This window comes from Populus euphratica, unplaced genomic scaffold (assembly GCF_000495115.2).
Source record: "Populus euphratica unplaced genomic scaffold, PopEup_1.0 scaffold1806.1, whole genome shotgun sequence".
NCBI lineage: Eukaryota > Viridiplantae > Streptophyta > Magnoliopsida > Malpighiales > Salicaceae > Populus > Populus euphratica.
The window spans coordinates 2,448-28,620 of NW_011501638.1; the positions used below are offsets into that span (position 1 = coordinate 2,448).

Sequence of the window (26,173 nt, forward strand, 5' to 3'; positions counted from 1 at the left end):
AAATTGCAACTGAAAGGGAAAGAGGAGTTTTTAACTATGGAGTCCAGCAGCGCAAGAGGATGCTTCGGCCTAGGGGCAGCCCCCAAGTGGCAAATTGTGAACCCTGTTTTAGGTCCCATACTCAGGACTGTGAGGGGTATGTTCTTCAATTCTTCGTAATTGCTGTTTTAATTGGAAGTATGTTATCCATATGATTGATTTTGGATTATTGACAGTTGCCATGTGGAAACTTGCTTTAAAATATTTGATATGAATGTGGAAACTGCTATTATTGGAGCTAAGTGTGTCCAGAGATTTATCCTACAATGATAGTTTCTAAAGATAAAATTACTCTTATTGTTGTTGAAACCTTTAACCAAATTTGTCAGTGTCATCTATTCTTTAGTATGTTGGTTCTCTTAGATTGGTTAAATTGAGCATCATTCCACTTTAATAATTCAATAGTAAACTATAGTCTAAATTCATCATAACCAAGTTCCTTTACATCTTGCAGATGTCAAGGTAAGCTGTCATTTCCATTTTACGAAGCTGGAAATTTATTTGTGCACTATGGCTAATGGGTTGCAGGGGAGTTGGATGACGGGATCTCCTTCAGAGTACTGATTGGAATGCTGAAATCATTAGCTATCACTGCTTAATTGGATTTTTTTTTTTACTTCTTTCCTTTTCCACTCTCCTAATGCATTGGATATGCCAGAATGAGGTGTTAGCTTTCATATTTCCCATTTCCCTTTCTTTTCTTCTTTGTGCTGTATAATTTATTCTCAAGCTTCTATTAATTGGTAGTTTCTGGGCCTTTTTAGGTTTCTTTGTCACAACAAATGTGTAGGTTGTGTCAACAACTCGTGGTCTCTGTGTCATAAATTACTTCTATTAGTAAACATATTGGTGCTTACTGATGGATGATACAAAAAATAACTTGATAACATCGTAGTTCACAAGTTACTTGATTTCCTTTATATGGCTATTGAATTTACCTTCTGGTGCTCCAGGCAAATCTGAGGTACCCTCTGTCATTTATAAAGTTAGTGAATGCATGCAAGACCTGATAAAGTTATGGATGGAGTATGAAGCATCTCAATCTGATAAACATGGTGAAAACAACCACAAGGGACCCACTCTTGAAATTCGAATACCAGCAGAACATATTACTGCTACAAATCGCCAAGTAAGCTTGCTGCTGTATGTAATAGTTGATGCTTTTGCTTGTTTTCATCATATAATTTATTTCTTCTCTCATGTGTCTTTATTTCTTTCCTTTTTAATGTGTTCTTAAACTATCTTGGAATTGTATGTCTCTTGGCTCCATGGGGCTTGCACAAATGCTAAGGGGGTCAGAGGTGAGGGTATACTTAGTGATATTCTCTTTGAGCTGTGGACTCCCCATTACGTCATCTGATTTTTGTTTGACCATGCCTTTCTATCTTACCACAAGATATTGATTGTCTCTTGTGTGGGAGCTCGTGGGAAATTCTAAGGATGCATTGGGGTCAGAACTTTTAATTGCCAGTATTATTGAAGGATGATTACATACTGCATGCTTCCAAAACAAATAAAAAATGCTAAGTTATTAAACCTAAAATGTATCAGTTCATTTAATTTATTAGTTCCAAGTCATTCAAAGGCTCAGAAGTTTAGAAGTTCGAAAAAATTCAACATATTGCTATTTCGTGATGATTCTTGTGACACAGGAAGTTATAATACTTCTAAAGCTATCATCTAACTACTTAAACTACCAGATCTCATGGCTTTAATAAAAAAGTGATAATCCTTCCAATATGAAAATTGCTGCTGTCACTTCCCCTTCTATTATGAAAATTTAATTTATAATTGGTTTAAGTTTCAAACAGAAAGATTTACCAAAGGTTTGTTGTCTGTGAACTCTAGCCTCAACATTCTGACTCTTATTATCTGTTCTAAATTATGCTTACTAATTTTAATTTATTGTTTGAGTTGCTTGTAATATTCAATGAATCAAAGTATTTGAATTGTGAATAGTAAGGTTCTAACAACCTATGGAATTTCCATTAGCTTCCTTAAAAAGTTTCAAACCTTTTTACATTGTTTGATTAAGGGTTTCTTCATAGAGTCCGATTTTTATTAGATTGGTTACGTGAATTTAACTAGCCTTTATCCGAAAGTTTTGGGAGGTTTAGAATTGAATGATGAGATCGGTTGTGTGGGGTTCAGTTCCTTCTATATGTTTATGTGTGTCGTGTCTGCAAACCGAATTTTTGAAAGATACAGCTATTCTTAAATTTTAAGGTCAATTTGTTGGTAGATCTGTTGTATGTTATGTGGGTGCCTTTTATGTTCTGATGTGTACAAATTTTTACTGTGAATTGTCAGATGGTCAACTTTCATTAGAAGAGAAGAGGCCTCTATAAGAGCAATTATTTGACATCTCTAATATTACAGGATTTCTGCTCTCCATAGTTTGATGCCTTCATGTTTGGGTATTGGCTATTAGATAAGTATGCCCATCCTTAGGTCTTTAAGTTTATTAAGTGCAGGTAAGAGGTGGACAATTATGGGGGACAGATATATACACAAATGACTCTGATCTTGTCGCTGGTATGCTGTGATATGATGAACAGTACTAATTGTAGAATTTGTTTATATGTGAACTGAACAATATTGATGTTGCAATTTTGTTGCAGTTCTCATGCATACAGGCTACTTCCGTCCCACTGCTTCTCCTCCACCTGCCATCCAAGAGTTATGTGCTACTGTCAGAGTGTTGCCTCCACAAGATAGTAAGCCCCTTCTATCTCGCCTTCTTTATGATGATGCCATTTCTAAACACATTCACATCATGATCATGCAGTCAAATAATTCATGTAAATGTTACAAATCTGGATACAGCTATCCATTTGAACTTGTATGTCTTACATCTTACTTCAGAATGAAATTTGTGTTGTTTCTTGAAGTTCTTATGTTGGAAGTTTGTGAAAATAATGATATCACCTAGATGGTCTGAGTAGTTTGGGTTTTGGTTGAAGCCTAGTCAACTTTGTAATTGTGTCTGAGATTGGCCTTGTATAATGGATTTTGCTGACATCAAAATCATGCATAAGCCATATTCATATTTGCATAAGTGAATGACAAGGATGCAAAGATGCATTCCAAACAAGATAACTAGAGCTCTTAAAAAACCCAACATACTTGAACTGTGCTCTTTTGTCAATTGTCAAGATGACAATACTTCTTATAATAGTATATAGCTATATGAGAAACTTAAATGACGTACGTGGTTAAACGTTTCTTGCTAGTGTTGCCTTTCTGCATGTGTGTCCTTATCATCCATGCTTTACTTGTGTGGAATTTTAACACTCACTTTGATATGTGCATTAGGCTACATTTCTATGCTGAGAAATAATGTTCGTTCACGTGCCTGGGGAGCTGGAATTGGTTGTAGCTACCATGTTGAGCGTTGCTGCATCGTGAAGGTGGTGGAAAAAATTTCACAATTGTAGTTTTAGTCACCATTTTTCTGCAATTCATTGAGAACCTTCAGAAATGTCTGAGAGGGTCATAGTGGCATTGCTATTACCATCTTCAAGAATATTGCTTGCTGCTTGTTTTATCCTACAAAATCCTAGTCGTGAAATGCCTTCAATCATGGTTATTTGTAATTTCTTGTTTATTTCAGAAAGGAGGTGGAACCATCTATCTTGAGCCCTGTCTTACACATACATCAGCAGTGGAACCTACTCTTGCTCCTGTGGCTGTTGAGCGGACAATGACTACCCGTGCTGCAGCTTCGGTATGACATTGCCATTTTCTTCCATAATCCTTTGAGTTTATGTTCTCACTCTTTACTTCTCTGTATACTGTTCCTATATCAATTAGTAGAAATTTCATCTGAGGTAGAGCTCTTAGCAAATGTTTTACTCTTTATGATTTTGCTTATTTTAATGATAATTGCATGTTTGAGCTACTAATAAAAAGAGCTAAAATATTTCTGTGACCAAGCACTTTTCTGTTATTTGGATCTACTCACATTATGACAGCTTTTCTCTTTCAGAATGCATTGCGGCAACAGAGATTTGTACGTGAAGTTACAATACAGTACAACCTTTGCAATGAGCCGTGGTAGATTCTAGATCTTTTTGATAACTATGATATGCTGCAATTTTTCAGATCTGTATGGACTTGGAGATTTTTGTCTTATGGAAAGTAGAAGTTAATTTTGCCATCATCCAAAATGGTTTGGAAGAAACTTGCTGTGTTTTATTAATAGTGATATCTGTATCATGTGGTTATTAATGAAAATATCAACTGCATGTGTGTTCAAATGCATATGTTTGTCTATTGTGCTAGTAGTCGTTGACCTGTGGATCTTGCTTTTAATGCACCTAAGGCTGCAATAAAGAGATGATGATGACCTATTTCAACTCGGTGATGTAACAAGTTTTTCTTCACATGAAAATTTAGATCTTTTATCATATAGCTGTGTGTAAAATAGGTCATTGGTATTTGTGTTTGGATTTAATTCTGTTTTCTGGTCAAGTGTAGAGGAAACAGAAAAGGAAAAGAAGGGCTTGAACATTTATATATAGAACAACTCTCAACTTAGATCTCATAGCGAGTTTATTTCATATCCACCCAAACAAATTCCGTTATCTTTGCTGTGGCATCAATTGTTTCATCTTATTGTTTTGAAGGTGATAGCCTTCTTGGGAATTATTCTTGTTTTCTGTATGGGATTTTTCTGGTTTATGAAAACTAATAGCTACCAAGTTTTTAAAGGCTTTTTAAGTTTTTTTCTTAGCAACACATAACAGATATCCCCTATTAATTTCTACAACTGTTGTGCCATTAGTTTACTCTGTGTGCCCTAACCCTAGATCTTGGTTTTATATAGCTGTTCTAATATTTCATTCGATCAACTCTCCACAGTTTCCTACCAATAGACATGCTTATCTCAAGTTTGGAATGTTTACATGACAGTTTACTGGAGCTTAGAATGTTCCCATGACATCATTAAGTGTTTATCCTTTTTGTTATCTATGTGGACACTAATTTTCATTGCCTTGCAAGGTGTTTGCAATTTTGCAATTTTCTTGTCGCTGCTGTTGTCTATTAACTCTCTCGTATTTCTTGACTTGTATGTTAGTAAAATGTTGAATATTTCAATTTTTATGCCTGCATAATGTATCAGGATAAAATACAGCATTAGTATTGTTGCTGACAAGGGTCTGAAAAAGCCTCAATATACTTCTGCACTTTTGAAAAAGGGAGAAGTTCTATATTTAGAAACACATTCATGCAGGTACTCCCTCCTCTTCTTCTTTTTGTGCTTTCTAGCTTGATACCGCACGTAGGTTTTGGAGGCACATTTTTTTGTCTTATAGTAAAATTGTTTTAGCTTCTGTGTATGATTTTCATTTCTTCCTATAACTTGTTTTTTTGTCTTACAGTAAAATTGCTTTAGCTTCTGTATTGTATGATTTTCATAACTAGCTGAAAGTTGCCACAGAAGTTCTTGATGATGACTTCTGTAATTTCAAGCATTATTTGTTTTGTCGCTTGCCCATGCATAGAAAACAAAATTATATTGGTTTTTGTATTTAAAATATTTAGTAAACCAACATTTTTTTTGTGCGAGTCTGAGGTATTGAAATCATGAAGTTCACGTGGTGAATTCTTAGTGATGTTCTGATTCTGAATTTTTTATTTCTTATGTGAAGGTACGAGCTCTGTTTTACAGGAGAGAAAATGGTGAAAGTGACACGGGCTTCTCAGGTGCATGAAGAGACATACAAGTTCCATAATCACCACCCACATTCCTCAAACGGTGAGAAACACGACTCTGATAATGTTCTTATTGATGTATTCCGGTGGTCTCGCTGTAAGAAACCACTACCGCAGAAGGTCATGCAGTCAGTTGGGATCCCATTGCCCCTGGAACATGTTGAGGTACTTCATTTCAATTTCTTTCCTTGAAACATCTCTTCATATTTAGATGTTAAAGTTTGGCATATTTTCACGAAGTCAAATAAGGAGACTGCAGAAGAAATTCATATTGTCAGCTTGTAGTTACGTTTTTCTTCAGTTTTTTTTATCCTTCTAGGCTGACCGCAACATCTGTGATTTTGAACAGGTATTGGAGGAGAGTCTTGACTGGGAGGATGTGCAATGGTCACAAACTGGTGTTTGGATAGATGGAAAAGAATTCACACTTGCTAGGGTGCGCTTTCTATCTCCAAGTTAGCTATGGCTTCTTGTGTATCTAAAAACAGTTGTGTAACAATTTGATGTATGCAGGAATAATATTTGGTTTGTAATGGTTTTATTTCTTAAATAAATCAAAGAATTGCAGTTAATCTCTTTTCTTTTTCGTTTATAAAAAATCGATTTGACTATATCCGTACCAGAGTATTTGAGCAACCAAAACAGAAGAACTGGAACTTTGAATATTGGGAAGTCTGGCATTTCTTCCATTCCAAGCAAGCTAATGACTAAAGGAAAGCATCTCTCTGCAATTTCTTATTAGCAAAATTAATTTCAGTAGACCAGATTGATCGAATTTGTATCCATGTTCTCCTGACTACTTGGGACACTTTGCTTGAAGACATCACGAGATCCAGATATTTAATATGAAATTCATCACAAGCTGATGAGCTCACTTCTTTGCCAAAAGCAGAGAGTAACAGCATAGTCAGGGTCTGTTAAACCAACTAGCTAGAATTCATGTGTTGAACTACAAAAAACTACAAGGAAAACGAGAGATCACACAGAGACTACATCTTCCAGTATCAATTCTGTTAGATTAAGGATTTCATCTTGGTGCAAGTGCAAAAGCCAAACGGATCTGCAAGTTACAGTGTGCCAGATGGGAAGCAACGTCTGAGCCCTCTCAAACAAGGAAGGAGATAATTTTATCCGTGCTAGCTGCTGACCCGAGTACTGAATTATGTTATTACTGGCCAAGTGATTTTCTTTGGAGTTTGTATCTTCATTAATTCATTAGACTTAAGGATTTAAAGCTGTGTAATGTGAACTCGTTGAATAGTTAGTGTGAATAAATAAAGCAGAAAGTGACATGAAGTTTGCACGGTGGTTTCCATGAGAGTAATCATTGCATACAGGACAAAGAAAGCACAAGGGATTTGCACCTCTGTTTTATTTCTTTAGAGTGAAAAAACATAAAGATGCTTGCTAATTGCAACGACTTTAATAAATAGTCTTCCACTAAGAGATCTCTCTCTCAGTGTACCATTGATTTCCTAATTTCTTATTCGATAAAGTTGCTTCCTCTAAGAGAGAGATCTCTCAGTATCCCTTGATTTCCTAATTTCCCTCACCAAATTTTAATTTGACATAGTTGCTTGCACATTGCACTTTGATGAAGTTGCTTCCACTAAGAGAGAGATCTCTCAGTATACCATTGATTTCCTAACTTCCCTCACCAAAATTCTTAAACCTATAGCATGTCTTGAAACGGATCATAATTTTCTGATTCCACAAACTCGTGGATAGAACCTGAGGAGGCCAGCCGTCTTCTGAGAGTAAGTTCAGTAAAATCTAATTAGTAAATGTCGTTTCATATATAGTATCTTGAAATAATTTGCAGAGGAGTGAATAGTCCCAATGTATTTCTATCTTCATTAATTCATTAGACTCAAGGATTTCCTAAGCCGTTCACCTTCACCCATTCCATCCTCAAGAGGTAGAGCACATAACCCTTAACGTGGAGTTTTGCAACTGAACCACGGAAACTTGTTCACCTAAAGCAACTAAATTCAATGAATCCAGGAACAGGGGCTTGATCGCCTCCATGTACTTCTAGCATTCTTACACAAGGTTGAGAATCTAGCAGATTCAATATTCCAATTCTTGCATCTCCAGTTATAACATTTACTTCATCCTTGAAAACAGCTGCGTGTTCAATCCAGGTGCACAATTTTCACTCAATAGCATAGTCAAAGAAAATCCAATCGCCCTCATGATATCCTCCATGTCTATAGAATTGTAAATAAGGGAATATAGTGGAAAAAGCTATGAGAAATTGTTGATCGCCTAAAGGAACTCGTAGAATGAACGTACAATGGCGATTGCATGGACTACGAATATAAAACTGATGTCCCGTAAAAGAACCTTTGCAATGTCTTCCGGGATCTTTCAGGAACAAATGTCACAAGAACATCCAGTGCAGGCTTTACTAACAAGGAAACAGTAGCAAATGAGCACTAGTCCTGCCCTCTTATGACAGTATTGAGATCATGTATCAGATCTGATTTTATATTGGTCATTTCCATGTATAACTTGTTTTTTTAATTATGAAAGATTGTAGTTAAATCTGATATTACGACAAATCAGATCAAAATGTTTCTATTTGACTAAAATGGTTGCTGCTTCTTGTAGTTGTGTAGTCAGTGATGCTCTCTCTTCCTTTTCTCATCTCCTGATCATGGCCTCTTAATTTTCAAATGCTACTGATGGTCTTTACACTAGGTAAGAGGCTCTAAGATTATAAGCAGAGTTTCTATTTGAATAACATGGTCAAATCAAGCCAAACCATGGCCATTGTCGTGAGCCAACTTTTTGGAATTTCTCACTTAACTGTATCAATACCTCTAAATTTCATCTCTTATGAAGATGAAACCCCTTTGACGCATACGAGGAGAAGGATAAGAAGTTAAAACTCTCAAAAACCAATATTACTATATTTACCCCTTTAATGGATTAGAATTGCAATCAATGTGAATGACTTGAGAAATTCGAAAGTGAAAGCGAAATGATATAATTAAAGCTTAAAAGCAACTTGCTATATCTTATAATATAATCTTTGGTAGGAAAGTTGTTCCTTCCTTCTTATTAAACAACACAATAATTAATTATCATTGATCTATCATTGTAGCTAGCTACTGCAACATTGACTTTGTCTTCTGCTTGATCTCTCTCATTATACCATTGACTTCCTAATTTCTCTTACCAAATTTCTTAAACCTTTCTGATGATCTGTGCTTCCTGTTTTTGATTGAATCGAATCATCTCATCTGGAGTTCAACCATCTTTCTTGCTTGCTTGCAAGGTAAATCCTACTTTCTTTTCTTGTTTTTCTACCACTAATTTTGTTTCTGCGCTTATTTGTTTTGGCTCTTCCAAATAGAAGTGCCCATCTGGTTGTAGAGTTAGTGAGTAGGATTCTTGATTGAACAGGTACAACTTAATTATATATGTTGCTTAATCAATAATTGAACTCAAAACTCGTACTATAGCTTTGTTCTTGCATGGTCATTTTACTATCAACTTCAACTACTTATCTTGAAAATAGCTGCTCTCAAGGTTTCTCTGTCTGTTGACAGCCTCTTGTCAGCTTTATAGGTGACCAGTTTGACTACTCTTTCTCATATTCTTGCGCTTACATTTTCAGATCAGCTTTCCCGGAATTTCAACATTGGGGTGCGTCCACACATTAACTCACAGAGCAATTAGCTTCAGATTCTTTTGAATCCTGGTAAAGTATTTATATTTCATCTTCTTCATTTTGTTGCTGTTATCGTTTTTGACATGTAACTATTGTTTGAATCCTTTCTCTCTAGATTGAACTGTCTAAGTTTGGTGTTTTAATAAGGTGTTGTAGAAATTTTATTGAGAAACTTAGGAGTTAGGATCTTCAATGGTTTCCAAATATAAATAAATTGATCTTTCTTTGTTTTTTATAATCCATTCCTATTGGAGTTCATACCAAATTCATTGTTTTTTCTTTTTATTTATTCTAGTCTCAACCTTTCCTTTCCAATTACTTTTTATTCAATATTTTGGTTTTCTTTTTATATGTAGGGCAAAATGGTTCAGTCAAATGATCCATTTTGGCATCATGTTAAGGAGATGAAGTGCTTGTATTGCGGCCATCAATTTGCTAAGGATACTTCCATTTCAAGGATCAAATGGCATTTATTAGGAGAGAAGGGGCATGGTGTTGCAATTTGTAGAAAAGTGTCTAAACAAGTTCAAGAAGCAGCTTTTCAAGCTATGCATGGTCGCAACAAAAGACATAAAAGCATAGCAAGTTCAAGCAATGTAAATGATAATGCCATTTCAACCACTTCACAAGAACAAAACTATAATGAATTCGACAATTTGGCAGGAGATGCAGGAACGACACAAGCAGCGGATAGAATTGGTCATACACTTGGAAGAAGTTGGGATGAGATCTATAATTTTTTAATGGAGGATGATATAGAGAATGGGACTGGAGGAGTAGTGCAGCCTGGTGCTGGAGCTAGCTCTTCTGGAGGGCTTACAGGCAACACAAATGAGATTCCAGGAGATGCGGTACCAACGACAAAGCTGGTGGGTCAAGCATTCGAAGACCATAAGAAGACTATCTTGTCTTGGTTGATGCACGATGAAGTTTCAACTATTGGCATCTATGGGATGGGCGGAGTGGGTAAGACAACATTAGTGAAACATATATATGATCAGCTTCAAAAAAGTCGAGACAGTTTTTGTCATGTTTACTGGATTACTGTTTCACAAGATACCAGCATTAGTAGATTGCAAAACAATATCGCCAGACGGATTGGTTTTGATCTTTCTAATGAAGGCGAGGAGCTGTATAGAGCTTCCGATTTGTCAAAGGAATTAATGAAGAAACAGAAATGGGTTTTGATTTTAGATGATCTGTGGAAGGCTTTTGAGCTACCCAAGGTAGGAGTTCCTATCCAAGCTGTTAAGGGATGCAAGCTGATTCTTACAACACGATTAGAAAAGGTCTGTCAACAGATGGATACCCAACACAAAATCAAAGTAAGTCCTATATTGGAGGAAGAGGCTTGGACTTTGTTTATTGAGAGACTTGGACATCAAATGGCACTTTCTCCAGAAGTGGAACAAATTGCAAAATCTATCACAAAGGAGTGTGGTGGTTTGCCTCTGGGAATTATAACAATGGCTGGAACCATGAAGGGGGTGGAGGACATACACGAGTGGAGGAACGCTTTAGACGACCTGAGACAATCAAGAGTTAGGAAAGATGATATGGAGCCTGAAGTATTCCACATACTGAGATATAGTTATAACCATCTAAGTGAGGAAGCAGTGCAACAATGTTTCTTGCACTGTGCATTATTCCCAGAAGACTTCAAGATCCCTAGAGAGGATTTGATAGCTTATTTGATTGATGAGGGAGTGATAGAAGGGCTGAGAAGTAGGGAGGCAGAATTTGACAAAGGCCACTCGATGCTTAATAAACTTGAAAGTGTCTGCCTTTTGGAAAGTGCTAAAATGTACGGTGGTCGTAGATGTGTCAAGATGCATGACTTGATTAGGGATATGGCCATCCAAATATTACAAGAGAACTCTCAAGGCATGGTTAAAGCAGGTGCACAGTTAAGAGAATTTCCGGGAGCAGAGGAGTGGACAGAGAATCTTACAAGAGTTTCACTGATGTGTAACCAGATTGAAGAAATTCCTTCCAGACATTCACCAAGGTGTCCCAGTCTTTCAACTCTATTGTTGCTCAGAAATCCACTGGTGCACGTTGCAGATTCATTTTTTGACCAGTTGCGTGGGCTCAAGGTTCTTGATCTGTCTCATACAGGTATCACAAAACTGCCTGATTCTGTCTCTGAATTGGTGAATCTCACTGCATTGTTGCTCAACGAATGTCGGAAGTTAAGTCATGTACCATCATTGAAAAAGCTCAAGGTACTGAAGAGGTTAGATCTCTCTGCTACTTTGGCACTTGAAAAGATGCCTCAAGGCATGGAATGTCTATGCAACCTAAGGTGTCTTGTAATGAATGAATGTGGTGAAAAGGAGTTTCCTAGCAGAATATTATCGAAACTCTCTCACCTGCAAGTCTTTGTGTTATGGAAGGATTCGTTTGTTAAAGGAAAGGAAGTAGGATGCTTGAGGAAGTTGGAGAGTTTGAAATGCCGTTTTGAAGGTTACTCAGACTACATGGAGTATCTCAAATCTCGGGATGAGACCCAATCACTAACAACATACAGAATTGTTGTAGGACTGCTACATCACAATTATTACACAGAAGAAAAAAATAAAGTAATTGTTTTGGGTAAATTGAGTATCAACAGAGACGGAGATTTTCAGGACATGTTCTCGAAGGACATTCAACAACTGACCATTGATGAATGTGATGACGCAAAAAGTTTATGTGATGTTTCCTCTCTAATAAAGTATGCAACTGATCTGGAGTATATCGAGATTAGTAGTTGCAATAGCATGGAGAGCTTGGTTTCATCTTCTTGGTACTGCTCTACTCCACCTCCATCTCCATCTTATGATGGTATATTTTCTGGTCTTAAGGAGTTCTATTGCAATCACTGTACAAGTATGAAGAAATTATTCCCTCTTGTCTTGCTGCCAAGCCTCGTAAACTTGGAAGTGATTAGCGTTGATGAATGTGAGAAAATGGAGGAGATAATAGGTAGAACAAGATCAGATGAAGAAGGGGTTTCGGGTGAAGAAAGCAGCAGCAGCAGCAACGATCTTAAACTCCCAAAGCTAAGAGAACTGCACTTGGAAAATTTACCAGAACTGAAAAGCATTTGCAGTGCAAAACTGATTTGCGATTCTATCGAAGTAATTAAAGTAAGAAATTGTGAGAAAATGGAGGAGATAATAGGTGGAACAATATCAGATGAAGAAGGGGTTATGGGTGAAGAAAGCAACAGCAACACCCCCATTCTCAAACTCCCAAAGTTAAGAAAACTGGTATTGAAGCGATTACCGGAACTGAAAAGCATCTGCAGTGCAAAACTGATTTGGGATTCTCTCAAAAAAATTAAAGTAATGAATTGTAAGAAGCTGAAGAGGATGGGAATTTGTCTTCCGTTGCTTGAAAATGGCCAGCCATCTCCTCCCCCTTCTCTTAGAGAAATCGAGATAGATTCAGAAGAATGGTGGGAGTCAGTAATGGAGTGGGAGCATCCCAACACCAAGGATGTGCTGCGTCCCTTTGTAAGGGTTTTTGGAGGATGAGCGACGACACTGCCCTTAATATAATATTAAATTAAGAGTAAGCATCGTTGTTTTAGTGAATTAAGCTTCAGCTATGTGTCCCCTTTAGCAATGTTTGTTTTTTTAAATGTAGTTTTTGAAAAATTATTATGTATTTGTTTAGTATTAAAAAAATTAGTTAATAGAAAATATTTTTAAGTAAAAAAATTAAAAAATTATGAGAAATTTAGATAAAAAAATATTAAAAATATCATATTATTTGTTAATTATATCAAATTCAATCTTTAAATTTTTGTTATTTGTTTTTTCCTTATCATTTTTTTATTAAAATTTTTTATATATTAAATTTAGTTTTTATTTTTTCTATTGTTATTTATTTTATTTAAAATAATTTATAAAATATTTATTATTATTATTTTAATTTCTTCATTATTTTTTTTTATTTTTTAGATTTGTTCTCTATTATTTTAATTATTATTTATTTTATTTGAGATAATTTATAAAAAAATTTTAATTTTATTCTCATTCAATTTTTAAATTTTTATGATTTATTCCTCGTTATTTTAATAAATTTGAGAAAAATAAAATATTAATAAGTTATTTTGTAGTTAATTTTTTATGATATAATTAAATATTAGAAAATATTTTCTAATTTATTTTTTATTACATTACCAAACGTCATAAAATAATTTATTATTTAAAAATTTATTTTCTAAAAAAATTTATTTTTCAATAAATAAACGGTGCTTAATAACTTATGTGCTTATTATATTACCCGGAAGACATTTATTTAGAGAGTAAAGCATCAAATGCAGGACAGTGGTGCCGTGGGAGCTTCCTAACGCTGGCGATGGCCTCCGTCCCTTTAGGGAGTTTTCATTCGTATGCCATAGCCATAACAATTAAGGAATATAGCATATCACCGGAGCAAAAGTGCCTTTTCATTTTAATGAATTTTTTATTTAAAAAACTGATATTATGATATAAATTGATTTTTTAAAGTATTTATTATTTAAAAATATATATCTAACAAGATGGATGAAAAATAAATCTCAATCCATATTAAAGAATGTTGATAAATTTCAAAATTTATTTCATTGCTGGGCTGCGACAACTGTTTTTTTTAGTGGTATTGCAGTGGCTTTATGGTTAGGTATTGGAGCAACTTTACCTATTCAATCCGTAGAGCTATTAAAGTCATCGCCATTTGCAAGCAAACTTTATGTTTTTTACTCTAAAGAAATAAAACAGAGGTGCAAATCCCTTGTGTGCTTTCTTGTTAGAGAGGGCTCTGACATTGATTCCCATCAGGCACACTGTAACTTGCAGATCCGTTTGGCTTTTGCACTTGCACCAAGATGAAATCTTTACTCTAACAGAATTGATATTGGAAGGTGTTGTCTCTGTGTGATCTCTCGTTTTCCCTGTAGTTTTTTGTATTTCAACACATGAATTCTAGCTAGTTGGCTTAACAGACCCTGACTATGCTGTTACTCTCTGCTTTTTGCAAAGAAGTGGTCTCATCAGCTTGTGATGAATTTCATATTAAATATCTGGATCTCGAAGCAGGGTGTTCCAAGTGGTCATCAGTATTATCCAAGGATGATTACATACTGCATGCTTCTAAGACAAATAAAAAATGTATCAGTTCATTTAATTTATTAGTTCTAAGCCATTAAACATATTGCTATTTCGTGATCATTCCAATTTTCTTGCTGCTGCTGTTGTCCATTAACTCTCGTATTTCTTGACTTATCTATCAGTAAAATGATTGATGTTTCCATTTTGATGCTTGCAAAATGTATCAGTATAAAATACAGCATTAGTATTGTTGCTGACAAGGGTCAGAAAAAGCCTCTCTATACCTCTGCACGTTTGAACAAGGGAGAAGTTCTATATTTAGAAACACATTCATGCAGGTACTCCCCTCTTTTCTCTTCTTTTTTTCTTTTCTTTTGCTTTCTAGCTTGATACACATTCATGCAGGTACTGCAAAATGAAGGGATGCATGCATATCTCAGGAATTAACAATGGTGGAGGGATAGCTTTTAATTTCCACTGACTTCGTGACAAAACGCACCGTACTAAGCTGTCGTGAAGCTGTTACTTATGCGCACCGTTTCAATAAATTGTAATTCTCATTACTGTGAAGGTTGTCAAGTCAGCACCGTCTTCTGCTCTGCCTAAATATACAGGCAGTTGTAACATAATGGGCATGCAAAAAATGAATGAGAACTTCTGTGGATTCCCTCTTTTCTCTCCGTCGTTCTCTCGCTCCCTCTCTCTCGTTCTCTCTTCTCAATCTTTCTGATTCCACTGGGTTCAACACCTATTGGAGGACTCTTAATCGGGTTGTTACCTATAGATCGTGATCTTATACCAGCTTTGTGATGCATGCAGGAATAATATTGGTCTTTAAATGGTTTTATTTCGTAAATAAATCAAAGATTTTAAGTTAATCTCATTTCTTTATTGTTTATAAAAAATCTACTGGACTGCTTTATCCGTACCAAAGCAATCGAGCAACCAAGACAGAATTACTGTATCATGACCTGATTCTTATGTCTAGCATGTAGATAAGGTTATACTTAATAGATTTCATACTTAATTATAATACACATCCAAACTCACATATAAATTTATATTTTAAATAACTCAATCAGAATTTAATACAATAATAATAATAAAACTAATTTTATAATATAATTTGATTGTTTTAATACAAGAATTAGTATAAATTATACCCACAAAAGCATGTTCTGAAAATCCAATTCATATTAACACTCAAATATTTATACTATTTCTCATGCATATGAAATATTATCAACTCATCTCATTCAAAAGTAAAGACAAACTCAAAAGCAGATACTGAAAGAAAGCTTACTGATGTGTCTCAGGTAGAACATCATGATATTCTAAATACAAAGGAGACATATTAAAAAAAAAAACTCGAAAAAAACATACAACCTGTTTAATACACTTAACTAGGGTCTATACAATAATCCTATATAATTTTAAACTAAATTAGTCATTTTTCTCCAAAACTAAAAAATTAAATTGTTTTCTTAAAATCTAATTCATAAAAAAAAAATAAGACTAAATAATAATTAACTAAATAATCCTTAATCATTCATCAAACTAATATGAAAAAGCTAATTTTAGAGCTAGGGATCAATCTAGAATTTTAGCAGATTTTTAGGGGTCAAATTGGAAAACCAAACTACAAATATCATAAATTCATAACTATACTAGAAGTTTGCCCATAATTTATCCTCAATACTGTCTAGAATATGTAATTATGCTGGAATGTTTGTTAAAATTTCAAGGGTCAAATTGTATTTTTCTCAAATTAAAAGATGAAATTAAAAATATCGTAAACTCATAACTATATTGGAATCTTGCCCATAATTCATCCTCAATTCTGTCTAGAATCTCTAATTATGCTCTAGGTATCATTTTAAAATTTCTCAAAATTTAGGGACTAAACCATAATTTTCATAAATTTAGGGACCAAACTGAAATTTCATCATCTTCAACCTCAAACCCAAACTTTTTCATAGATCCTTACTAATTTACCAAAATTACTAACTCAAATTTATCATTTAAACATACCATAACTCAAAATCATTATCTTTATCTAAAATCTTTCAAAATCAACTAAATAACTCATTATCCATAATAATTAACTCATAATATTCAAATCAATTCAATAATCAACCCAAAACAAAATTTTTAAAACCCTAATCTTCAACAAAACAGTAATCAAAGAAAAAAAAAATACATTTATACACATCAAAACATAAATATTACATTTTAAACTTATTTTCTCTAGCTCTATTATCCTTTCTTTATCTTTCTTTCTTTCTTCTTCTTCTTCTTCTTATTCTTTCCCTTTGCTTCTCTCCTGCCGGTTCTCACTCTCAAATTTTAGATTCCTCTTTAATTCTTTCTTTTTTTCTATTTATCCTAAGTTTTATTCAATTACCAGAGTACTTTTTATTCATTTATATTCACTTTTAAACCTTCAAACTGCTTTTTTCCTATTCTCTTTTTCTCATCATTAGACACTGGAACTTTGAATGTTGGGAAATCTGGCATTTCTTCCATTCCAAGCAAGCTAATGACTAAGGGAAAGCATCTTTCTGCAATTTCTATTTCCATTGAACACCATAATCTCTTGGCAGCAGGATGGATGAAAAAATAAATCGTCTGTATCAATGCTCTCCTCATGACTACTTGGAACACCTTGCTTAAGACATAAGGAGATCAAGATATTTAATATGAAATTCAACACAAGCTGATGATCCAAGTTCTTTGCAAAAAGAAAATAGTAACAGGAAAGTCATTAGCGAGCCGAATTGTTCTTCGGCAACATCACTGTCATGATAATTGCATATGTTCGATCTAACAGTAGACTCAACGGTTGAAACAGTATAATGTACGTAAACATGTTGAATAGTTAGTGTGAATAAATAAAGCAGGTGATTCATGAAATTAAAAATAATTGCCCGTGCTTCCCTTCACGAGATCAGCTCTTACTGACAGACTAATACATGTATGTTTATCCATGCTAGCAGCTGACCCGAGTAGTACTGTTATTTAAAAAAGTACATAATACTGTTGTTTTAGCATCTAACAATAGACTCAAGGATTTGAAGTAGTGTAATGTGAACACGTTGAATAGTTAGTGCGAATAAATAAAGCAAGAGATTCATGAAAGTGACATTGGTGGTTTCCAGGAGGCAGTGAGACTAGTCTTTGCATACAGGACAAAGAAAGCACAAGGCATTGACAATCATTGACTAAAAATAAGCTTGCTGTTTACCTGTGGTAGGTGGAGTTGTAGCTTCCAGCCAATTTCTATTGACTTCTCCAAAGAAAAAACCATAAAGTTGCTTGCAAATTGCAGTGACTTTTTTAGTAGCTAGTCTTCCACTAAGAGAGAGATCTCTCAGTTTACCATTGATTTCCTAATTTCCCTCACCAAATTTCTTAAACCTTTCTCATGATCTGTGCTTCCTTTTTGTGATTGAATCGAATCATCGCGTATTCTGTTCTTGATCTGTATCTTTCTTGCTTGAAAGGTAAATCCTACTTTCTTTTCTTGTTTTTCTACCACTAATTTTGTTTCAAATAAGATTTGCCCATTTGGTTGTAGAATATTAATAAGTAGGATTGTAGATTGATCAATCAGGTAGAACTTAATTATATATGTGTTACTTGATCTATTTTAGAACTCAAAACTCATATCTAGCTTTGTTCTTACATATTGCCATCAACTTGAACTATTTATCTTGAAAACAGCTGCTCTCAAGGTTTCTTTTGTCTGTTGAGTGCCTCTTGTCAGCTTGACAGGTGACTAGTTTGCCTACTCTTTCTCATATTCTTGTGCTTACATTTTCAGATCAGCTTTCCCAGAGTTTCAACATTGGGGCGCGTCCACACGTTTCCCCACTCAGCAATTAGCTTCAGATTCTTTTGTTAAAATTCTTTTGAATCCAGGTAAAGTGTTTATACTTCATCTTCTTCATTTTGTTGCTGTCTTTGTTTTTGAATCTTTTTTAGTAAACCGCAAGCTGTTGAAATCTTATTGAGAAACTTTTAAAGTCCTTGCCTTCTAGAGTTCATACCAAATTCATATATTGTTAATAGTAGTTGTTTTGATTCTTCCAAATAAAAGTATGAGTTTGAGTTCTATGCATTATAGAACTCAAACTCATATTATAACTTTGTTCATTTTGCTTTCAACTTCAACTGCTTGTCTTCAAAACAAGCCGAGTTTCTTTCAAATTTTTATCTGAGATTGCTTTTCTGACAATTATTTAAATTATTCAATAGTTGTTATAATTTTTTTATCTGCTTGAAGTGCATCTCTATACGAAAATATATAGTTAAGTGCCTGCCTATTTAATTTTAGAATTTGTAATGATTGATTTAATTATAAAGATTGATCAGTTTATTTTGTGAACACACTTACGGCATTGTTTTGTAAGGTTGAGGTTTGCACTCTTTTCCTTTGCTTCCTTATTTAAAAAATAATGATTTCTTCTAAATTTTCATTTTAAGATTGAGTTCTTATTTTTCAATTAATTCAACATCCATTTTTATGCGTTACTTTTGACAATTTTTTATTTGATGTTTGAAGGGCCAAAGAAGTCAGCGGTGAAAATGGCTAGACAGAAGGATCGATTTTGGGAACATGATGAGAAGCTGGATGATGGTCGTTTCAACTGTACGTTTTGTGGCTCTAAATTTGCTGCTGCTACTATCATTTCAAGGATCAAATGGCATTTGTCAGGAGAGGAAGGGCATGGTGTTGCAGTTTGTGGACAAGTTCCTCAACAAGGTCAAGAAGCAGCTTTTCAAGCTGTTCATGGTGGCAACAAAAGACATAAAAGCATAGCAAGTTCGAGCAATTTTAATGATAATGCAATTTTAACCACTCCACAAGAACAAAACAATGAAGTCGACAATTTGGCAGGATATGCAGGAAGGATACAAGCACCAGGTACAATGGGTCAAGCACTTGAAGATTTTTCGAAGAGATCAATAATGTAATGGAGGATGATATAGAGAATGGGACTGGAGGACTAGTGCAGCCGGGTGCAGGAGCTAGCTCTTCTGGAGGGCTTACAGGCAACACAAATGAGACTCCAGGAGATCCATTACCTACTAGCTTACATGTTGAAGTCGACAATGTGGCACCGCAAGGGCAACATCTGGAGAGAGTAACTGGGCAGCCTGTTGTAAGAGGTAGTTCTCATGAGAGGCCACTTGTTAATCACGATGAGCCTCAAGAAGATCAACTCTGTCCTCCACTAGTGAACATGGTTGGAGACCCTGGGCAGCCTGTTGTGAGAGATAGCATGAATAGTGTTTTGGTTCTGCCATAGGGTATTGAATTTCCTATAATAATTAGAATATAATATATATAGTTTTAAACCGCATTTTACTACTCAAGTAAACACCATTTAACAATAATATAAATTATTTGCAATTAATAAAAGGGACTGGGTCCATTTGGTCCAGGGAAAGATCTACAATGACACAGTCGCTGATAAAAAATAAAAAACCACATTAACGCAGTTGGAAGTTACGGCAATTCGTCTGCCATAGCCATAACAAGTAAGGAATATAGCATATCACCGAAGCAAAAGTGCCTCTTTTTTTTAATGAATTTTGACCATTTTATGGCTGAGGTTGATTTTAAAAAAAATATGGAATCTTATGTCCTTTTCAGCTAATGCTCTTGACCTTGGATTTGTACAATGATTTTGAAAATGCAGGGTTTTCAGGAACTCCTTAATATTTGGATAGGTCCCAGAAAATGTTGGGGAGCTGGAAAAACTGAAACGTTTGTAAGTGGTTCCATCCAGAGGTTCTCTAATGATTCCCTTTCAAACCAATCATTGTCAATATGATTAACATTTGCTTTCTTAAGAAATGTTCTTGAGAGTTTCCATGATGTTTTGTGTGCCACTAAACAATATGAGATGAAACTCTGTGAAATGGCTTGTTCTCAAGGACTCCAATTACTCTTCGATGGCCTTGGAAAGGGCCAGATAGGCTTTCTCTCACAGGCCCATCATTGTCTTACAGCGCAATCATACAAGATTTTCTGTTTGAATCAATTTTATCTTACAAAACGATTTGATTGTCTTTAAGCTTTCAGTTGAAAGTGCAATTAAGAGCTACGGAAAACCCCTTTTAATTTGTCGACGTACTTGACAGGAAACAAGCTCACCAGATCTGTTCCTCAATGGCTCCTGGAAAGAAACAAGAATGTGCATGTCGATTTCCGCCAGATTAATTTTTCAACTTGAAGTTCTGCTGCAACCCAAAGATTTCCTGTTTCAAAAGTTGCCATAAAAAAATAAAAAATCAAATCCTAATTCAAGAACCTCATAGATGATAACTGTTTGAAGTTTTCTCATTGGTTTTGTCTTTAGGGTGTTTTTGCAAGGTAACTGAATGTTTGATGGTTTCTCTCATCTGTCCTCACTACACTCTATAAGTTTGCGGTAGAAAAATAATAGCTGTAGCAATAGGTCAAAAGTTCTCCATAAAATTGCTTAGGTTTTATATGTAGAACAGAAAACAAAGAAAGCAGAGCAAATTATTAATTCTTAGCCTTAAGTTTGAGGATGGAACTTTTCATTGTTGAAGGAAACCAATTAAAGCTTGTGTACGAGTACATGGATAACAATTGCCTGTCCCGTGCTCTATTTGTTGAGTTTATTTCTTCCATTCATCAGAAGCATTTCTTTTGGAGTTCAAAAAATAAATGTCTTTGGAGTTATTGCTTTGGAAATTGTCAGTGGTAAGAGCAACACAAACTACAGGCCAAAGGAAGAGTTTGTTTACCTTCTTGACTGAGGAAGCTTATACTCTCTAAAATTCTCCTTCATTCTTTGTTTAATGCTGATTGGAAAACATTTGCAAAACATTTGATGCTAGTCTCGGTTTAATGCTCATTGCAAAGTACATTCATGTCTAAAACAAAACTGTCCGTGTCCTGCTTCTAGAAATCAATAAACTTCTATAAATGCAACATTGGTTTCTTTTAGTTTGGACAAAATACATTTCTGCATGTTCCACAGTACCTATAAGTTGATTTTAACTAGAATTTCCTTTTTTCTCTTTTTTTTTTATGAGTAAATATTTATATATCTGAATACTTCTTCATATTTTCAAAATTTATCAGAACATTATTCCATTATTCCTTCCTCGTATGGTAGTGATGAGATAATTGTTTTTGGCAGCACCGGTGATGTTTCGAAAAATAAAGAGAGAGAATAAATAAGAAAATACAACAATGCCTTTGAAGACTTAAAACTAGGTGTAAATGGATGAAAAGCATTAAGATAATTGAATAAAAGCTTGATAAATATAAGTAGAAAAAAAAAGAAACAAAGAAAGAGAAAGCTGCTTTTAGAAAGATAACTGAGAAGAGAGAGAAAGAAGGGAGAAGAAGAAGAGGAGAAGGAGAGGGAACAGAACTTGAGAAACTAAGTTACTGAGGTAAGATTTAAGCATGAATGTGCATAATTGATATTATTGGTTAAGGTTTTGGGTTTTGTTAAGGTTTAGGTTTTATTTGTATTTTAGAGATTAATTAATGAATTGGGTATAAATTGATGGATTGATTATAATGGGATGGGTTAATTGAAGTGTTATAGGTTAGTTGTTAAGTGTTTATTGATTTGTTATGGAATTTTGAGGTTTGGGTAAAATTTTAGAGATATGCTATTTAGGAAAAACTTGTAACGACCAAGCCCAACATGCTGTATATTATTTGTTTTAAGTCTCCCAGTTCACCTATTACCAGAGCTTCCACTCAAGTCCCTCTCATTATTTTGTTGTTGGTAGCCATGGATGACCCTAAAACACGTATAACATGTTAGCAACTAGCACCACTAATAAGGCCCTGACTCTATACGCTCACTTTCGATGTGGGATACCAGAATCAAATGGTTGAATTGATAGATCATTTTAGCTTGTTTGATTTTGGTCCAACAATTGGGTAGAATCGATAGACCAGATGGTATGTTTTGATTCGGAAGATCGATTGGTAAATTTCGGTCTACTAGTGTCCTGGATGGTTTTGATCCACAAGTTGGGTTAAACCAATTAATCTTATAGTGAGGTTAGATTATTCTTTTAGGTTTGATTAGTTATGCTATGTTTGACATCAATTAGTTGTATAGATTCTGATTTATAATTACACATAGGTTCCTAAAAATATAGGGTTATGAATTGAACCTAAATTAAGTATATCAAATAGATTATATGTTTTTTTCAGGTTGTTTTTAGTATGTTTTTTTTGTAATTATTTAATTCTTGTATTCTATGCGTGGGACATCAATATAATTTCTTTAGACATGTACTTTTAAGATCTTTTGCTTTTAAGTAGGCTGAATGAATAATTTTTTATATATTAAAAGATTAGTATAAATATTTTAATTGTTAATATAAAATTTATCATGCTTATTGGTAATTATTATATTAGAGACTACATCTTGATTTCCACACATTAAGGCTCGTATCAATTCTTGCACAATCCCGTAACGCAAGTCTACGCAATCACAGCTACAATTTTCCAATAATCTCAAAGTATGAAACCATAACAAAATGTTGAATGTCGAATTAAGATTTAAAGATTTCATCATATTTTATTTTTATATGAACCAGATCTCATACAACAACTGACATGGCTCGTCTTAGGGTTTTTTTTTTCCCTCGATCCTGCAAGTGCAAAAGCCAATAGGATCAACAAGCTATGGTATGCCAGATGGGAAGTAATGCCAGAGCCCTCTCTTACAAGGAAGGAGACATGCTAGGTGCTGACCCGAGAACCGAAGCATGTTATATTAGCATAACACTTTTGTTTTACCATCTAACAATAGACTCAAGGGTTATAATTAGTGTGAACAAATAAAGCAGGAAGTTTACTTGGTGGTTTCCAGGCAGGGGGGCTGATCATTGCAAACAGGACAAAGAAAAAGGGCTTATCATTGATTCTGATAAGGTGGGAATTCCTATCAAAGTGAAGGGATGCAAGCTAATTCTTGCAACTCGATCGTGAGGTGGGAACTTTTAATTATTGAACACAGCGTTCACTATCATATGGAACCGTGTGATTGCAGTGATGCTGCTTTCCTCAAAGTCTAAGCAAGGAAACCGTGAATTTGTGAATGAGATAGGAATGATGTTTTGTTGGAGCAAACCAATGATGTTTTGCCCTCCCACCTCATGATAACTGCTCAGCTCGTGGTTCAATTGGAAACCATATATCGCAGCAATGAAAAGATACCTTCACAAACCAATGATGTTTTGCCCTCCCACCTCATGATAACTGCTCAGCTCGTGGTTCAATTGGAAACCATATATCGCAGCAATGAAAAGATACCTTCAATTCCATTGATTTCATTTAATTTCTCTCATCTGTTTTTTCTCCATATCTTTTCCCAAAAAAAGGATTCTTTTGCTTTCTTTCACACCCTTAATAAGATAATTAACTGTTTTTTTTTCTTTTTTTTCTTCTGATAGTCAATAGCAGGCTCTTTTACGCATCTTTTAATTAATAAAATGACTTATTATTATTAAACTTGAGAAAAGTTGCTGTTGCCTATCTTGTTTCCCTCACGCACTAACAGTTTGAAAGCAGCTGGATCGGCGGCGCTTGCAATACACGGGCAATGCTAAACCATTGATCGTCTTGCTCCCATCAGCAAGAATCCTAAACCACTCGGAGAAAATATTAGGGAGTGAACTTTATCAATGTTGTTTGGTTATTAATCTCAATATATAATTATTTATTAGGATTTTTCTCTTCAAGTTAGAGCTAGAATTATTGTGATTTTAATAGCGTTACGAAACCCCCACAAGTTACAGATTTTGCTGGACATCTTTCATTAATCTTGTACCTCACTGCCATTATTAACGTTCAGTAATACTGCCTACTACTGCTCAAACTTTTCTGGCAACTCACCTATAGTTTCAAGCATCCAATTGATTTCCTGCAGTAGTACTGCTTACTACTGTTCAATTCTTTTACCTCCCACAAGAAATGATTGATTTCTTCAGACGCATCTGTAGCGGAATGTGCAATGGTGGCTTCCAAACTGAGAGGTGATATCTCCAAGATCTCCATAACCTCCAACTACGGTCACCAGAAAAAGCAATGGGGTCAAGGGCATGGGAAGCACAAAGAAAAATATTTGAGGATGAATTGAAATACCAAACGCATAAAGAATAGGGAGATATACCCATCTGACAAATTATGAAAGAACTGCTCCATTTATGTCAAAACGACTTGTTAGAGGTTCTGCTCCAACAGGTACAATCTGAGATGGTGATACAATCAGTATTAGTGTCCTGGAACAGATGAAGAAGATTTAACTAAGAATGTGAAAAGTTTTAAATATTACGGAGCAATTATTAATATTAAGGAAAAAAAAACCTGATTGCCATTGTAAAATTCTTACAGCACTGGGACGCATTGTAATGTTCATCACAGTACTGTAATTATTCGTTTATCCCATCTAACAAAAAATACTTAAGCTTGCTTCCGGAAGTATTTTTGTCTTCTTTTATTTGACAAATTCGCCATTGTGTTCTTCACCGGGAACAAAAATGTCTTTGCATCTTCAAAATGAACAGATGTAAACCTTTTAGGGGTGGCGTTCGAAGTGGCGTGCCAGATGTGTGGTTGGCCTCGGCCAACTTTTATCTTCTCCGCTCTATTTTTATTATTTTCTCTGTTTTTTATATTTAATTTATTTTTTATATCTTTAATTATTATATATATATTTTATTGATTTTTTTCTTCACTTTCATCCTCATCATTCTCTTAATTATCATTTTTTATTATTTTTTAATTAAATTTTATTTTCAATTTAATCCCTTAATATTTAATTTCAAAATATTTTTATATAAATTTCGTTTTCATTATTTCTATTTTTTTTTGTTTTGGAGACTTTTTAATGGATTTTTTTAAAAAAATTCATCCCCTCATTTCTCTCCGCTCATGAGCCTTTTTTATTGTATTTTTTTTTCTTGAAATCTATCCCACACTATTTTGTTGAATTCAATCCATATTTTCGTTTTTCTTTTGAAATTGATTTTTTTTCTTTAATTCTTGAACATTTAATTTATTAAAAATTAGTTTTTTTATCTTTCTTTTTATTTTTTTATATCTAGTTATCTCAATTCTATGTTTATAATTATAAATTTAATGTGTTAACTTGAATTGAAACAATGAGAATTGATGTCCTTCAACATATTGAAGGCTTCGTTTATTTGTAGGAAAATTATTTTTTTTTTAAGTGAATTCTGGAGAAAGTAAATTCCTAGAAAGTGAATTCTAGAAAAGTATTTTCCGATATTTAGTAGTATTATGAAAAATCAACTGGAAAATACTTTCTAGTGTTTGTTTATGTTATGAAAAATAAATTGAAAAATAATTTATTAATGAATTAATTTTTTTAAAAGTTTATCTAATATATATATATATAATATTTAATATAAATATTTAATCACTTACAATAAAAGAATGAAATCTAAAAAGTATAATGATGAATTTTTTTTTATTATATCCTATATTCATACATAGCTTATTTTATAAAATAGTGTTGGTTCACAAATATTTGAACCCAAATTTTCCTCAAATTAGCTTTTTTTGCCATAAATGCTTTTGCCAACATTTCATTTTGGACCAAATGATCAAATGCATCCC

The 26,173-nt window shown here is 34.2% G+C and overlaps 1 protein-coding gene, 2 long non-coding RNA genes and 1 pseudogene across 5 annotated transcripts; all 4 read left to right on the plus strand.

The window, feature by feature from the left end:
* The window catches only part of LOC105118201 (uncharacterized), an 8,407-nt pseudogene extending 2,078 nt beyond the window's left edge, over positions 1-6,329 (plus strand).
* On the plus strand, positions 1,175-1,843 carry LOC105118200 (uncharacterized). The gene is made up of 2 exons (XR_840909.1): positions 1,175-1,340; positions 1,436-1,843. It is a non-coding gene; the product is annotated as an uncharacterized LOC105118200 (long non-coding RNA).
* Positions 6,330-8,942: 2,613 nt separating the features above from the next.
* Positions 8,943-13,012, plus strand: LOC105118199 (probable disease resistance protein At4g27220). 2 transcript variants are annotated; one of them, XM_011016093.1, is made up of 4 exons: positions 8,943-9,040; positions 9,383-9,466; positions 9,793-12,403; positions 12,602-13,012. In XM_011016093.1, exons 3-4 carry the CDS (start codon positions 9,799-9,801, stop codon positions 12,955-12,957), a joined length of 2,961 nt encoding a protein of 986 aa, XP_011014395.1. In that variant the 5' UTR covers positions 8,943-9,040; positions 9,383-9,466; positions 9,793-9,798; the 3' UTR covers positions 12,958-13,012. The 2 variants fall into 2 exon arrangements, with proteins under 2 accessions (XP_011014395.1, XP_011014394.1); XM_011016092.1 differs by having other exon boundaries at positions 9,793-13,012.
* Positions 13,013-17,744: 4,732 nt separating this feature from the next.
* On the plus strand, positions 17,745-19,972 carry LOC105118198 (uncharacterized). Of its 2 annotated transcripts, XR_840908.1 has the most exons (4): positions 17,745-18,020; positions 18,341-18,438; positions 19,082-19,333; positions 19,418-19,972. It is a non-coding gene; the product is annotated as an uncharacterized LOC105118198 (long non-coding RNA). The 2 variants fall into 2 exon arrangements; XR_840907.1 differs by having other exon boundaries at positions 17,748-18,020; positions 19,082-19,972.
* Positions 19,973-26,173: the final 6,201 nt, after the last annotated feature.

What these genes read in the sequence shown, in the direction of transcription:
- LOC105118199 (XM_011016092.1), top strand. Translation starts at nt 9,799, where the DNA reads ATGGTTCAGTCAAATGATCCATTTTGGCATCATGTTAAGGAGATGAAG.